This window comes from Martes martes, assembly GCF_963455335.1.
Source record: "Martes martes genome assembly, chromosome: 4".
Lineage (NCBI taxonomy): Eukaryota > Metazoa > Chordata > Mammalia > Carnivora > Mustelidae > Martes > Martes martes.
In genome coordinates this window covers 88,960,702-88,977,872 of record NC_137891.1, presented here as the reverse complement: position 1 = coordinate 88,977,872, position 17,171 = coordinate 88,960,702, and the positions used below count along the sequence as shown (strand labels likewise).

The following is a 17,171-nucleotide window of genomic DNA, read 5'->3' as shown; positions in this document are numbered from 1 at the left end:
TCTGGCCTGCGAAGTTTCTGCTGATAAATCTGCCAGTTGTCTTATAGGAGGTCCCATATATATATCAGATTGTATTTCTCTTATTGCCTTTAGTATTTTCTGTTTGTCTTTAACTTTTTTTTTAAATGATTTTTATTAACATATAATGTATTATTTGCCTCAGGGGTACAGGTCTGTGAATTGTCAGGCTTACAAACTTCACAGCACTCACCATATCACATACCCCCGCCAATATCCATAACCCAGCCACCTTCTCCATACCCCCTCTCCCCCCAGCAACCCTCAGTTTGTTTTGTGAGATTAAGAGTCTCTTATGGTTTATTTCTCTCCCGATCCCATCGTTTCATTTTGTCATTTTTTCCTTCCCTACCCCCCAAACCTCCCACTCTGCCTCTCAATTTCCTCATATCAGGGAGATCATAGGATAATTGTCTTTCTCTGATTGACTTATGTCGCTCAACATAATACCCCCTAGTACCATCCACGTTGTTGCAAATGGCAAAATTTCATTTCTTTTGATGGCTGCATAGTACTCCATTGTATATATATACCACATCTTCTTTATCCATTCATCTATCGATGGACATCTAGGTTCTTTCCATAGTTTGTGGACATTTGTGGACATTGCTGGTATAAACATTTGGGTGCATGTGCCCCTTTGAATTACTACATTTGTATCTTTAGGGTAAATACCCAGTAGTATGATTGCTGGGTCGTGGGGTAGCTCTATGCTGTTTTCCAGAGTGGCTGCACCAGCTTGCATTCCCACCAACAGTGTAGGAGGGTTTCCCTTTCTCTGTATCCTCTCCAACATCTGTTGTTTCCTGACTGGTTAATTTTAGCCATTTTGACTGGTGTGAGGTGGTACCTCATTGTAGTTTTGATTTGTATTTCCCTGATACCGAGTGATGTTGAGCACTTTTTCTTGTGTCTGTTGGCCATCTGGATGTCTTCTTTGCAGAAATGTCTGTTCATGTCTTCTGCCTATTGCTTGATTGGATTATTTGTTCTTTGGATGTTGAGTTTGGTAAGTTCTTTATAGATTTTGGATACTAGCCCTTTATCTGGTACGTCATTTGCGAATATCTTCTCCCATTCTGTCATTTGTCTTTTGGTTTTGTTAACTGTTTCCTTTGCTGTGCAAAAGCTTTTGATTTCGATGAAGTCCCAATAGTTCGTTTTTGCCCTTGTTTCCCTTGCCTTTGGCGATGTTTCGAGGAAGAAGTTGCTGCGGCTGAGGTCGAAGAGGTTGCTGCCTGTGTTCTCTTCTACGATATTGATGGTTTCCTAGCTCACATTTAGGTCTTTCATCCATTTTTTATTTATTTTTGTATATAGTGTAAGAAAATGGTCCAGTTTCATTCTTCTGCATGTGGCTGTCCAATTTTCTCAACACCATTTGTTGAAGAGATTGTCTTTTTTCCATTGGATATGCTTTCTTGTTTTGTCGAAGATTAGTTGGCCATACAGTTGAGGGTCCATTTCTGGGTTCTCTGTTCTGTTCCATTGATATATGGGTCTGTTTTTATGCCAGTACCATACTGTCTTGATGATGACAGCTTTGTAATAGAGCTTGAAGTCTGGCTTTGTGATGCCACCAGATTTGGTTTTCTTTTAGGGCCTTTTCTGGTTCCATACAGATTTTAGGATTATATGTTCCAGCTCTGAAAAATGTTGATGGTATTTTGATAGGGATTGCATTGAATATATAGATTGCTCTAGGTAGCACAGACATTTTAACAATATTTCTCCTTCCAGTCCCTGAGCATGAAACATTTTTCCATTTCTTTGTGTCTTCCTCGATTTCTTTCATGAATGCATTATAGTTTTCAGAGTATAAGTCCTTTATTTCTTTGGTTAGGTTTGTTCCTCGGTATCTTACAGTTTGGGATGTAATTGTAAGTGTGATCAACTCCTTAATTTCTCTTTCTTCTGTCTCGTTGTTAGTGTATAGAAATGCTGTTGATTTCTATGCACTGATTTTTCCTTCCTGTCACTTTGCTGAATTTCTGTATGAGTCCTAGAGATTTTGGGGTTGTATCTTTTGGGTTTTCCACATAGCGTATTACGTCATCTCCAGAGAGTGATAATTCAACTACTTCTTAGGATTTCTAGTACTCTGTTGAACAGCAATGGTGAGAGAGGACATCCCTGTCACTGCCGGCACAACAACACTACCAGGGTCGAGAGGGTAAGAGGATGGTGAAATGAAGACGAGATGCAAAGAGATGGGGACAGGAGGGGCAAAGTGGATGATGTCCAAGCAATGCCAGTTTATTCAGAAGAGTGCTCTGATATAAGTATCGTACAGAGACAATCACAAGGAAGCAGTGATCCATTGCATTCTTAGAATAGTTTCCACAGGTTCCCCTTAGAAGGTTTCTTAAGGCTCATGTGCAAACATCCTGACGCCAAGAGGGCTGCTTAAAGATGAGTTCCATATAGATAAGTAGACAGAGAAGAGCCAAAGGGCATCAGGTGCGGTTTATGGCCCCTGCAGGAACAGCAAGTCAAGTTACTGATTCACGGCTTTAGGCCTCCATGTCCTGTTCCAGATAAGCCCCAGAGGGTGGTCGCGCAGGAGAGCATGAGACCCATGGCACAGGCCCATTCTCAAGCATCTCAACTTATTAACCACAGGATTGCTTTAACCCTTAGGTTTCAAGGAGGCGCGAGTCAGGGCCTGGTTTGGTTCTCTCTCAAGCTACTGCGCGGCCTCCCACACATCCCTGTCTTGTTCCTGACCTTGAGGGAAAAGCTCTCAGTTTTTCCCCACTGAGAATACATGGAGGCTAAAGAGCATCTCACTAAAGAATGAATGGGTCCATCAGGAAATTAAAGAAGAATTTTAAAAATTCCTGTAAACAAATGAAAATGAAAACACAACTGTTCAAAACCTTTGGGATGCACCAAAGGCAGTCCTAAGAGGAAAGCATATAGCAATACAAAGCTATCTCAAGAAACAAGAAAGGTCTCAAATACACAACTGAACCTAAAGGAGCTGCAGAAAGAACACCAAATAAAGCCCAAAACCACCAGAAGAGAAATAATAAAGATCAGAGGAGAAATCAATGAAATAGAAACTAGAAGAACTGTAGAACAGATCAATGAAACTAGGAGCTGGCTCTGTGAAAGAATTAAAAGATTGAGAAACTTGTGGCCAGACTTATCAAGAGAAAAGAAAAAGAAAAAAAAGGCACCCTCTACCAAACATTTAAAGAAGAATTCATACCTATTCTTCTGAAGCTGTTTCAAAAAACAGAAATGGGGGTGCCTGGGTGGCTCAGTGGGTTAAGCCTCTGCCTTTGGCTCGGGTCATGGTCTCAGGGTCCTGGGATCGAGTCCCGCATCGGGCTCTCTGCTCAGCAGAAAGCCTGCTTCCCCCTCTCTCTCTTCCTGCTGCTCCTGCCTACTTGTGATCTCTCTCTCTCTCTCTCTCTCTCTCTCTCTGTCAAATAAATAAATAAAATCTTTAAAAAAAAAAAAAAAAAGAAATGGAAGGAAAACTTCTAAACTCATTCTCTGAGGCCAGCATTATGTTGATCCCTGTACCAAAGAGCCCACCAAAAAAGGAGAATTACAGACTAAAATCCCTGAAGAACATGGATGCAAAAATTCTCACCAAGGTACTAGCCAGTAGGATCCAACAGTACATTAAAAGGATTATTCACCACAACCAAGTGGGATTTATTCCTGGGATGCAAGGGTGGTTCAACATCCACAAATCAATGTGCTGTATGAGAAAAATATGCAACCAAGAATACTTTATCCAGCAAGGATGTCATTCAGAAAAGAAGAAGAGCTAAAGAGTTTCCAGACAAACAGAACTAAAAGAATTTGTGATCACTAAACCAGCCCTGCAAGAAATATTAAGGGGATACTGTAAGTGAAGAGACAGCTCAAAAGTAACATGGACCAAAAAGGAACAGAGACAATATGCAGAACCACTGACATTGCACTCTGAATATATCATGCTAGTCCTTTCTGGCCTGCCAGGTGTCTATGGATAGGTGTGGTGCCAACTTTATGTTTCTATCCTTATATGTTAAGGTCCTCTAGTCTGGAGCTGCTTTCAGGATTTCCTCTGTCTCTGAAATTTGCAGGCTTCACTATTTTATGTCAAGGTGTGCTGCCCTTTTTAAAAATTGGTTTTGGGGGAGTGGTTCTCTGTGCCTTCTGAACTTGAATGCCTGTTTCCTTCCCCAGATTGGAGAAGTTCTCGGCTATAATTTGCTCCAATATGCCATCTGCCCCCTCTTCCTCTTCTCCTGGAACCTCAATTATTCTAATAATATTTTGCTCTGTAGTATCACTTATCTCTCAAATTCTCCCTTCATGGTCCAGTAGTTGTTTATCTTTTTCTCAGTTTCTTTATTCTGCATCATTTTCTTTTCTTTTCTTTTTTAAAGATTTTATTTATTTATTTGACAGAGATCACAAGTAGGCAGAGATACAGGCAGAGAGAGAGAGAGAGAGAGGGAAGCAGACTCCCTGCTGAGCAGAGAGCCCGATGTGGGACTTGATCCCGGGACCCTGAGACCATGACCCGAGTCGAAGGCAGCGGCTTAACCCACTGAGCCACCCAGGCGCCCCTCTTTTCTTTTTTTATTAGTGATTTTATTTATTTATTAGAGAGAGAGAGAGAGAGCAGATGTGCACACAAACAGGGGGGTGGCAGGCAGTGGGAGAGGGAGAGGCATACTCCCTGCTGAGCAGGGAGCCTGATGCAGTGTTTGATCCTGGGACCCTGAGATCATGACCTGGGCTGAAGGCATACATTAACCAAGTGAGCCACGACACCTCTTTTCTCCATTTTGTCTTCTGTATCACTGATTCTCTCTTCTGCCTCATTTATCTTAGCAGTTAGGGCCTCTGTTTTTTATTGCATCTCAGTAATAGCCTTTTTGGTTTTGACCTAATTATGTTTTAGTTCTTTTATTTCTCCAGAAAGGATTTCTGTGGTGTTTTCTCTGCTTTTTTCAAGCTCAGGTAGTATCTTTTAGTTCTGACATCTTATTATATTCATATTGATTAAGTCCCTGGCAGCGGGTACTTTCTCTTGTTGTGCTTTTTTTTAGGTGAGTTCTTCTGTCTTGTCATTCTGTCCAGAAAAGTATAAATTAATGAGAACGAGATGCAAAAATAAGAAGAGTGACTCCCAAAAATATACGTTAACAAATCAGAAACCATCAGAAACCAAAAAAAGAAAAAAACAAGTAAAGAGAGAGAGAACATAAACAGATGAATAGAACAGAGCAATATTCCAGATCCTTGGTGTATTTTGGTTTGTTAGAAGAAACTAGATCCCAGAATTGTAAAGAAAAAAAACTCTCATAGAAAAGCAGTTAGTTACTCCTGTCTCCCTGGTTTCTGTCTGCACCCTGTGTTCATCCAGCTATGACCAAACATTTTTATCTCAGGCACGCAACCCTGTTTCAAGTCAGCAACCTTTATAGACTCCTGCAGTGCTCACCCTTCCTGCTTCTGGGGAGGGAGAGGGTGGAGGGTCTCGCTGTGGTTCTGCCTCTTGCTGGGCCCCTGCTTAGAGAGCAGTCACCCAGTCGTGTTACGGTTTGAGGTTTATGGCAACACTGAGCAGAAAGCTCAGTCTTGGTCTCCCTGTTTGTGGACAGCTTACCTGCTCTGTTGCTTGGGAACTCTGCTGCTCTCAGGAACCCCTCTTCTTTCTGTGACCCCTGGGATCCTGAGACTATGCTGTCCCACCTAGGATTCTGCCCTGCTTAGCTACCTGACTGACTTTCCTGTAGGCACATCCCCCACTGGAGCAGACTTCTGAAGTTCCAATTTTGTGCTTTGCTACTGTATCACTTTCTGGTAGTGGCTTATGGAGGCTCCCCCCAGTAGGGTTATTTTCTGATATAAGACCTTTTATATTTACTTCTTCATATCTTCTACCTTACAAAAAGTGGTGGCTTTTCTATTTGTAGAATTGCAGCAATTCTTTTCTTAGATTTTTGATTGAGTTTGCAGGTAGTCAGAATGATTTGATAGCTATCTAGCCAAATTTCCATGGACCAGATGAAACTAGGGTCCCCTGCTTCTCTACCATCTTCCTTGAAAAACCACCATTACTTCTTCAAATAAGTTTTCTCCCCCCTTTCTCTCACTTCTTCTGGGACTCCTATAATGTGAATGTTAGTGTGCTTGATGTTGTCCCAGAGGTCCCTTTAAGCTGTCTTCATTTTTAAATAAGTCTTTCTTTTTTGTCCTGCTCTGTTTAGGTGAGTTCTCCTCTGTTGTCAGGTTCACAGATCTTTTCTTTTGTTTCATCTAGTCTGCTGGTGAACTTTTCTGTTGTTGGTTTTTTGGTTTTGTTTTGTTTCTTGTTTGTTTTTCAGTTCAGTTATTGTATTCTTCAGTTCTTCGAATTCTGTGTGGAACTCGTATTTTCAGTCTCTTTTTGAAGTTCTCATGTAGTTCATTCATTCTTCTCCCAAATTAGATGAGCATCTTTATGACTGTTACTTTGCACTCTTCATGAGGTAAATCATTTCACTCAATTTCTTTGAAGTTTTTTCCTAAGGGTTTATCTGTTCTTTTGCTTAGAACATATTCATTTGTTCCCTCGTTGTACTTATTTCACCTGTCAGATTCTATGCACAAGATGAAACAGACACTTCTCCCAGTCTTGAAGGGATGGTTTTTGTGTAGGACATAAAGTAGGTGAGAAAACTTCCATTTAACCCTGTTAAGCTGTTGGTTGTACTTCAGATCTTTGTGATTTTCCAGAGAGCCCATTTTATTTTATTTTATTTATTTTTTAAGATTTTGTTTATTTATTTGACAGAGAGAGCGAGCCAGCAAAGTAGGCAGAGAGGCAGGCAGAGGGAGAGAGAAAAGCAGGTTTCCTGCTGAGGAGAGAACCCAATACAAGGCTTGACCCTGGGATCATAACCTGAGCCAAAGGCAGATGGTAACTGACTGAGCCACCCAGGTACCCCCGCCTATTTTACTTTTAATAGCTCCCAATAGTTTAGGATGTGCCAAGACCAGTCAGTTTCACAAAGGAGAGGATCTCAATCAGCAGTTCCATTCAGACTGATTAGAAGCCACACCCTCAGAAACTTTTAAAGGATACAAATATATTCAGTCCTGGGGCACCTGAGTGGCTCATTCAGTTAAGCATCTGACTTCAGCTCAGGTCATGATCTCAGAGTCCTGGGATCAAGCACCACGACAGGCTCTGCACTCAGCATGGAATCTGGTTGTCCCTCTGCTCCTCCCCCCACTTGTGTGTGCATGTGGGTGTGTGTGCTCTCTCTTTCTTTCAAATAAGTAAAATCTTTAAAAAAAGAATGCAAATATATACAGTCCTGTTGGACTGCAAGCAGAAGCCCCACTGCCCTCAGAGGCAGGTAATTGTAAGTCCTGTAAATCCGTGACTTTAAGCCAGGCTGGCCACTCAGCCAGGCAATATAGAGGTGTGTCTGAGCAGCAGCTGCAAAAATCAGGGCTCACCAGAAAAGGATATAATCTTCTTTCTGGAAGATACTGGTGAATTGGAGTGAGGCTGAGGGAAACCACCACCTTCTATTCCCTGAGAGCAACTCTGTAGGCCCCTATAAGTGTGCCATAGCAGAAGCCCATCACTCAGGCCAAAGCTGACAGACAAATAGGTCTTTCACAGAAAAAGTGGGGGTGTGTTTTTATCTGTTATCTGTTTAGTTCCTTGGGGGTGGTAGTCTTCCAAGAACAGAATCTCCACTTGTTACTGTCCAGTGGGACCCAGCAACAAAGCCCTTCTAGCCTCCAGAGCCAGTCACTCAAGGAGCATCCTCTAAGTAGCAGTTGTAGAAACCAGGTCACCAAAGGTAAAAACTTGGGCACCAAATGTGTGTAGAAGCTCCCCTCTGGGAGATACTGGTGTTCTGGAGTATGCAGAGTGATAATGTAAAGATGGCACCATTGAAGAAAGAAAAAAAAAGAGAAGGGGAAAAAAGAAAGAAAAAAAAAAAGGATGGTACCTGCCTGCTTTAGCAAGGCAGAGAGAGTGAGCAAGAAGATGGTACCAACAAGCCTCCAACCTTGGAGTATGCCAGCAGACCCCTGCCCCTCAAACGATGCACTACAATTAGGAAGTGAGTCTTTTTCACATGAAGTCTGAGCACTTTTCAGAGGGCTGCTTTTGGGCTGGGCCGTGGCGTGGGTAAGTCTTCGTGCAGGTTCTTTCAGAGTTGTTCCTCAGTTTACCACAGCCTTGTAGGTCTTGTGGATGCCATTTCCTGTTGGTCTTCAAAGCCAGATGTTTGGGGAGCTCCTCTCAGGTGCTGGTCTTTTTTTTAAGATTTATTTATCTATTTGAGAGAGAGTACAAGCTTGTGAGTGGATGTTGTGGGGTGGGCAGAGGGAGAAGGAGAGAAGCAGACTTCCCGCTGAACAGGGAGCTCAATGTAGGGCTGGATCTCATGACTACATCACAGTCCGAGTTGAAATCAAGAGTTGACCACTTAGCTGATTGAGACACCCAGGCACTCCACTCTCAGGTGCTGGTCTTAAGAGTTAGGTGCCCGGTGTGGGGTACGAACCCTTCATCCTCTTGTGATTGTAGGTCATATCATTGGGGGTGGGGATTGTGGCAAGATTGTGTCTCGGCCTTTCCTGTCCTCTGCAGTGTTGTTTCCTTCTCTTTTGCCTAAGGTGAGGAGGTCGCTCTGCCAGTTTTTTTTTTTTTTTTGAAGATTTTATTCATGTATTTGTCAGAGAGAGAGAGAGAGCGAGTGAGCACTGGCAGACGGAGGCAGAGGGAGAAGCAGGCTCCCTGCCGAGCAAGGAGCCGGATGTGGGACTCGATCCCAGGACGCTGGGATCATGACCCGAGCCGAAGGCAGCTGCTTAACCAACTGAGCCACCCAGGCGTCCCACTCTGCCAGTTTTTAAAGGTTTTTTTCTCCCTCCATCCCCCAACCCAGTTTTTAAGTTTTTTCCAGAGGAAATTGTTCCATAGATAGGTGTAGATTGGTTTATCTGTGGGAGGAAGTGTGTTTGGGATCTTCCTACATTGCATATTTTTTAAAACTTTATTTATTTTAACTTATTTGTTTACTTTCAATTTATTTGAATATAGTTGGACACATAATGTTACATTAGTTTCCGATGTATTCAACTTCTGTATATGTTATGGTCATTGCAAATGTAGCTACCATCTGGCACTACTTAACACTATTAAAATATCATGGACCATATTCCTATGCTGTCCATAACTGGGAGCTTGTATCTCCCACTTTACTTCACCCATTTTGCTCATCCCCTCATTGCTCAGCACCACCCCTACATTGCCATCTTGAACTAGATCCTCAGTTACCTGAATTTTCTAACCTATGAATGGGGATCATACCTAGTACATGGGATTGTGATAAGTATCAAATGAAACAATTTATGTAGAGAGTGTTTGCTGCTCTTCCTGGTATTTAGGAAGTGTTTAATAAAAAATAACTTGTTCATTTTTTTAATGTTCTACAATTATTGTATTACCATCTAGTTTCTTTTTAAAGGTCGTAAGTTCAAACCAGAAAGTTATATTTTTGTTAAAGTATGTTTGGGTCTTCCCTTTCCCCCAGAAATGGTTATTCTCTGAAATTGGATTTTCCCCCCCCAAGGGAGAGAGAAAAGAGACAGCAGAAGCTCCATGTGAATTTCAGATGTTTTCTGCTGTTCTTGTGCACAGTTAAACTTCTCTATGCAACATTATTTCAGTTCTTAACAGTGCTGCTCCTCTATTGAAACATAATTTAATCTAATCCTATCTTGACTTTTTTTTCCTTTACCATGGATGGCAGACTTAAATGGTTGCAGTCAAGCAGTTGCATTGTGGTTATGTTGCATTAGTAATGCCTCATTCCTAGAATGGACACTGACATGGGAGCCAGGCAGTATAGAGGCCAAATCCTCAGGTTGACTTTCTCATCTGTCAAGTGGATCCTGTGACGTGGACAGGCAGTTTTAGGGCTTCAAATATAATGGTGACCGAGTCTGCTCAAAAAGTCATTTGGGAAGAAAAAAAGAAGTTATTTAGAAGTTGGTGCATATTTACATTTCTATAACTTCCTGTCAAGGGATATAGCTGTGGTATTCTTATAGTAGAAGTCTTAGAAGATAGTTTATGTGTGCTGAAATGGCTGCTTTTCGGACTTGCTTTATTTTTTATTTCTAGGGATTCATCTTCGCTCTTACCAGCTGGAGGGAGTCAACTGGCTTGCCCAGTGCTTCCATGGTCAGAATGGCTGCATCCTGGGAGATGAGATGGGCCTGGGTAAGACCTGCCAGGTAGGTTACTGTGGAGTGACCACTGTTCACCTCTGCTGAAATACTTCCTCACAACTCATCACTATCTTCAGCCGTTAGCTACTAGTATGGGTTTTTATACTAAGAGGTGAAATGCCTGAACCTTCGTTAAGAGATTATGACCTTGGAATTGACTTTCCTAGTTATGGGGAGGGTTTTGAACTGGGTCATTTGACATGGGATTGTAATTAATGGTCAGGGTTTTTCTCTATGTTAATATATCTGTGTCATGTGCCCCCCACCCTCCAGATCAAATGGACGCTGCCCTCTTTAGAAGTACTTCTACTTAGTTAACTGGATCTATTTACCTCTCTTCCTCAGTGGGTGGTAGGGCTACTTCTCATTTATGTGCCTTGCTAGAGAAGTGCAGAGGAAGAATCCTATCTTCCAAAATGCCTTGGACATCTAGTGGGAGCACCTAGTCTAGAGACCTGGAGAATCAGGTGTGGTCTCCTTGGGCATTGAGATTGATTATTCTGGTAGGAGGATCACCAGTACAGCCCTATATTGTCAGATGTCAGTGGTGGGCTTGGCTCGATTCAAAGTCTAGACACAGACACCCCCTGGGTTAGTCACACAAGGTTTACTCATCTATAGATACTAAAGAAAGTCACTGTAGTCAAAATATACAGCAGAGCCCACTTGATCAGAAACCATGGACGTACAAGTTACCCCATACCAAAAAGGTTTTTTACCAGTAAACACACAGAATGAGTGAAGGTCTCATTGATCCCTTTGGAAGCTCGACTGCCCCCTGCAAGTCTGACCTCACATATATAAACATCCATTTGGAGCAGTTCTGCACATAGTGCTACAGGTTCTATCTGACCACATGTTGGCGACTACTTTAAGCCAGGTGTTCCTCATTGATCCTGGGGTTATTCAGAATACAAAATGACCTCTGAGTATGGTACCCCCAAGGACCTCATTTGTCATCTTCAGGTTTCTCAGGCAGCTAAATTGGGTTCTGGTATATTCCTGAACTGAGAACTATGGAATTAGAACAAATGTAAGTTTTCTGGATGTCTCTGGGAGAGCCAGGCTAAGAGACACTGAGATCATGTACAGAGCCCTCCGTGTAGTCTCCTTTGCTCTGCACATTGGAATCCTGCCAGCAAATTCAGAGCCAGCAAATTCCACTTGTCCTTTGTCTTTCTCCAGAGTGTTCATGTAGCTCTACTTTAAGTGACTTGGAACTATTATACCTCCAAATTCATGTTACTAAGATTTTGTTTAGAATTTTTGCATCTGTGTTCATGAAAGATACTTGTCTATAGTTTCCTTTACTTATAATGCCCTTGGTTTTAGTTTTCTGGTAAAGATGGACTCATAGCATGAGTTGAGAAGTTTTTGTTCCCTTTGGTTTTCTGAAAGAATTTGTGTAAAATTGGCATTGTTTCTTCTGTAAATGTTTGGTAGAATTCACTAAGTGAATCCAAATTAATTTTGTAGATATATGTGGTTTATGGTAACCGAAGATAAATGTTCTCTCAAATAGTATCCTCAGCAAAAGCTAAACAGAATGATCTTATTCCAGTAAGTACTTACTGGGCAATTGCTCTGGTACGGTCTGGGCTGGGACATGGTGAGTAGTTAAAAAGGAAATTATTTAGAAAAAAGAAATGATTTCCATTATAAAATTAATGTAATCTCAGTTAAGAAGTAACTGCCACCTTCTAGCCACAACACTCTAATCATAAAGCGTGAATAGCAGTATATTTTAAGTGGTTGACATTATAGTACACAGATAGTTTGTATCTTACTTATCTAACTTTGTAATTGTAATTATCCATTTTTTTATATCCTTCACAGTCATCTTCTGCTGTCTATATAAGATTCCCTCAAGAGAATTCATCATAATTTAAATATCCTGCAGATGAGGGTGGCCTGTTGTCCCCTCCTTTTGTGCTGTATTAACGTCAGTGTAAACATCCCGTGGGCGTGCAACTTTTTCAGGATCTTGGATTGTATCTTTAGGATAGATTTTCTTAGCATGGTTCAGCATTTGGGAATGGGTGCTCCTCAAACATTTTGTTTTATAAAAGAGTGCTATTTTCTCTGTATATCACAGCAACCTTTTAGAGAAACTTTTCTAGTCAAAAGTACATACAGCCATGTCCTAAAATACTCTTGTTTGGCTTTACAAAAATTTTTGTTTTATGTGCCTACTTAAGGTTACAAGGTGTTATTTATTGTTTGTTTTCTTCAGTAGAATGTATGCTTCAGGAGATCTAGGAGTTTTGTCTTTTTTGTTCAGTGATATACTTGAACTGAGAATCGTGCTTATTAGCAAATAGAAGGTGCTGTATAAATGCAGGCAGAAGGAAAAAAAAAACATTAGGGAAATGAGGGAGGAAATTAGGAAGGAAAACATCCTCCTTCAGGAGAGTGTGGCAAGCCGCGGAGACCACCACGTGGTAGGTCATCTTTAGTCATACCTTGGATGTTCTTACCTTAATGTTTTCAGAGTTTTCTTGATCTTGTGCATTATTTGCATTGTTTTCATTTATTTCTGTTGTCTTTCTGATTTTTTCCCTTTTGTATCACAGGGCTCAATTACATAAATACTGAGCACCACTGCTTGTTAACTATTGATGTAACCAAGTACCATAGATTTCCTTGGCAATTATGTTTAGGCTTACATGATTTCACTTTAGGAGTGAATAACTCCTGGTGTGTGGAGAATTGTATATATATATTTTTTTGTACACTAAGTCTTCTGTACAAGTTTGTGTTCCCTCCAAGGTCATGGGAACTTTGTGGTTGTTTCTCATGTGGAAATGTGATAAAAACTGCCTTCTTTTTGTGTGTTCCAGACTATTGCTCTCTTCATTTACTTGGCAGGAAGATTAAATGATGAAGGACCATTTCTGATTCTTTGCCCCTTGTCTGTTTTGAGCAACTGGAGAGAAGAGATGGAGAGGTACAGAGCAGATGTAGCTGCAATTTTGCTTTTTACATTAAGATTTTTTTTCTGGGTGATATGTGAAAGATGATAAAACAACATACCGTCCCAGTCAGTGATTTTATTTCCTCCAGAAAACTCTGACCTGAGGCAATATAGGTAGAGAAAGAATCTGATGGGGGGGGAAGGTGCAGTGGATGTTATTGTTTGGCAATTTGAAGATCAGTACTCAGTAAATTTTGCTGAACTAAAGGGGAAACCATCTTTTTCACAGTGACATGGGAAGTAACCAACATGGAAAAATTAGCTTTCTCTTTAGAGAAAGCTTTTTCACACAGGAACTTACCTATAGTTTTACCTTTACTCTAGATAAGAATCCAGAGTCCCAGGACTCTTTCTGATTGCAGAACATCATGAAGTCTGCACGTCCTTAATCCTTCTATGAAACGTACTTTTCCAGATATATACACCCTTCCCTTAGGCTCTGTGTTGGTGTTCATCTACCTATTTTTTTGGATTCAGATTTGCTCCAGGTCTTTCCTGTGTAACGTATGCAGGTGACAAGGAGGAAAGAGCCCATCTACAGCAAGACCTAAAACAAGAGTCATGTTTTCATGTGCTGCTAACTACCTATGAGGTATCCATTTATTTCTCTATAGCAAGAACTCTTAACCTGGGACTGTAGAAGTTGTAGAAGCCACTGGAATTAAATTTAACTTTTTTTTGAGAGCATACATTTTTCTGGAAGAAAAGTTTACTTCCATTAGATTCTTAGGGACCATGACCAAAGGAAGTGAAGGACCATTGTACTCCAAATTAGTTGGTTATCTCTCCCTCTTTCTTGGTGCATCAAGGGTGAAGGTTCCCTAGGGAGGTGTCATTTGGCTGGTGAATAGGAGGAGGAGGCAGGTAGGTAGGAGAAAAGGTTTTGTGGGCTGAGGCATTGTCTGTTACTGCAAGATGGGAGTGGAGGACACTAAGTTCTAGTTTCATTTTAAGTTCCTATTCTTTTTTTTTTTTCTTTAAAGATTTTATTTATTTACTTGACAGAGATCACAAGTAGGCAGAGAGGCAGGCAGAGAGAGAGAGAGGAGGAAGCAGGCTCCCTGCTGAGCAAAGAGCCCGATGTGGGGCTCGATCCCAGGACCCTGAGATCATGACCTGAGCTGAAGGCAGAGGCTTAAGTTGCTATTCTTTAAGCGAAGACTGGGTGACTGTAAGCAAGACCTTGCACTTACTTGTGCCTGTGTTTTGTTTTTTCTTTGCGATAGTGCTACATAAAATTAGGTTCAGAACTTTTTTTACTTAGTGAATGAATGAGACTTAACTCTCTTAAACTATAGGATTTAGCTAATAAGAAACTAGTTTATAATATCAGTTATGTTAGTACTAGTTACAGTGTGTCTTTTTTCTTAATTTTTCAGATTTGCTTGAAAGATTCATCATTTCTAAAATCGTGAGTATGTCGCACTGCTTCAGAAACTGTTGACTATATCATGAGAGTCATGTCCTATCTTTACATTTTAGTACTTTGTCTCTTTCATCATATGTCTGGTACATCTTCCTGGTATGTCTTCTCTGAGTCTTACAGACAGGTGGCACAGCGGGAGTCCTGCACTATAGCCCATTCTCATTAGCTGTGTATCCTGGGTTACTTAACCTTAGTGAACCTCAGGGTCTTCATCTGTGAAATGAAGATAATTAAATCTCACTCTGGGTGGCTGTTGTGAGGACTAAACAAGATGTACATGGTGGGTGGTTAAAAAACACTAGATTCTTTTCATTGCAAATGGCATAGATACCTTTCAGGACTGCTGTTGGAGATTCTACAATAATATAGAGGTGAATTATCTGAGCCTTTTCTTAGAAGTATCCTAAAGTAGCAGTTAGTGCTGTACAATTCACTTTTTAGAAAGGGAGTTTTAAATACACTTTTAAGTAGTCAGCTTTCAGGCTTTCATATTAGCTCATTGAGGGATAGGAAACTTAGATTTAATTCTTCATACCACCTGATATTAGGGGTGACATGTTACAATATAGGGTCGGATTACGGGTTACAACATAAATTAAACATTAGCCAGACTTTAGGTACATAAGAAAAGATGTGTTGACAGGATTTCATTCTCCATATAATTCATAGTTATGATGTAGTTAAGTGGGGATTTGCATCTTTAATACTCAGAAACTTCTGTTTTCAAAGCACTTTACCAGTAATTTACATGTTATTTTTCATCCAGGTTCTTCCGAGTTGAATGTCTATTTTCATCTTATTGGGAGACACTAACTGCCTAGTCATAGATTTTGTGATTCTCCATTCCTGTATTTTGGTTCACTTAAGTTTCATTTAAATGAGCATGTTATCTTATTCTTATTAAGAAAATATACTTTCCCTCTACCTTTTTTTATTTTTAATATCCAACTTAATACTTGTTGAAGATCTTTTCTTTTTGGAAAATCACTGTTTGGGAGTTAGGAGCAGTGCCAGGAAAGTAAACTACAGAGCTCCCTAAGAGGATGTATACTCCAGTAGAGGGAGAGTCAATATTTAGATATCCATAATACAAGGCAGGATGTGGGAAGTCTCAGAAGCCTAGAAGATTAGGATATACTTGTTTCTGGGTATTTAAATTATCCTAAGTAATCTTCATGAAAACCCAGTAGGCAGGTATTATTTATTGTTGGTATTGTAGATGAGGAAAGTAGGAGGTTAAATAACCCAGCCAAGGCTGCATTGATAGTAATGGCAAACAGATAGCCAAATGCAGCACTCAGTGCTGTGGAGACTTTTTAAGAGAGCTTCTCAATAAAAACAAACAAACAAACATCTGATACTGATTCCAGAAAAAACAAAACAAACCCCAGGGACAGCTTCTTAAATTATCTAAGTGCCCTGGAGTTTCACATTATTCATCAGAAATAATATCTTTTTATATTAAATCATCCATCTTGAATTCATCCCATGTGAATTTAAGAACCTAAATAATAAGAGGCCATTCGTAATATTGACTAACAGTATGAACCCCAGGGACGCAAATTTATTCTTTTGATATACTTGACAAGGTTATTTTGTATATTACTGTATCACACACTGAGAAGAGCCAGAAAGTGTAATGTACTATCTGCCCTAAAGAGGTTTAGTGGAGAATTAAAATGGTATACATACCAATATGAAAAATATGAAATTTTTTTTGATAATAGACCTACGAAATCTTTGGGTCAAGAGGATTAGAAGTTCCCTCATCCCACTCTCCATTCAGTGTTGGAATTCACTCCACCTCTTCCCCTCCAGGGAGCATCCTTTAGTGTGCTTTGGTGTTCTTTGATGAGTGATTTGACCTCCTTTCTTTCACTGAGTGAACATCCATCTCCCTGTAGGCTGCTTCACTGAGTGAGCTTTTACTGCATGCTTGCTCTATGTAAGACTTTAATACCCAGTTCTTCACAAGGAGATAGGACCTAAATTATTTTGAATGATGATTTTAACAGGCCAGGTGCTATTTTATGGCTACTTTGCCACCTTATCTCACGACCACTCTCCAACACCAGTTGGACACTACTCCTCATAATGCTTAAATGCGTCTCCTCCAAGTGCTACCCAGTAGGAATGATCCCAGTTCCTACTCTCTTTGGACCCCCAGTTTTCCCTCCAGCTGCATCGCTCTTAATAGGTAGATGGTGCTAGGTTTCTGTTTCTGCACCTGTTTTCTGGATTTTCTCAGAGGAAGAGGGCTTCTTTCTTGTAAGGCCAATATCTGCTGTAGATCTTTCTCAATTTTTGAGTGATTTTTATTTCCCTACCCACTATCTTTCCAGTGTTCTGTCTTACTTGTATATACATTTTGTTTTTTAAGTGTAAGAACAATGTAATAAGCACCTAAGTGGCTCAGTTGGTTAAGTGTCTGACTTCAGCTCAGGTCATGATCTCAGGGTCCTAGGATTGAGCCCCACCTCTGGCTCCCTGCTC

General features: G+C 40.6%; 1 protein-coding gene across 4 annotated transcripts in view; it reads left to right on the top strand.

Moving 5' to 3' along the window:
* CHD1L (chromodomain helicase DNA binding protein 1 like) overlaps positions 1 to 17,171 on the top strand; it is a 67,119-nt gene that overhangs the window by 8,332 nt on the left and 41,616 nt on the right. For 3 of the 4 annotated variants that reach the window (XM_080800931.1, XM_080800934.1, XM_080800933.1), the window contains exons 2-5: positions 10,172 to 10,284; positions 13,119 to 13,225; positions 13,730 to 13,844; positions 14,632 to 14,663. In XM_080800931.1, the coding sequence (XP_080657057.1) occupies positions 10,172 to 10,284; positions 13,119 to 13,225; positions 13,730 to 13,844; positions 14,632 to 14,663 (367 nt within the window). Of the gene's footprint in view, positions 1 to 10,171; positions 10,285 to 11,753; positions 11,839 to 13,118; positions 13,226 to 13,729; positions 13,845 to 14,631; positions 14,664 to 17,171 lie in introns of those variants that run through there. The other variant, XM_080800932.1, reaches the window with a different exon arrangement.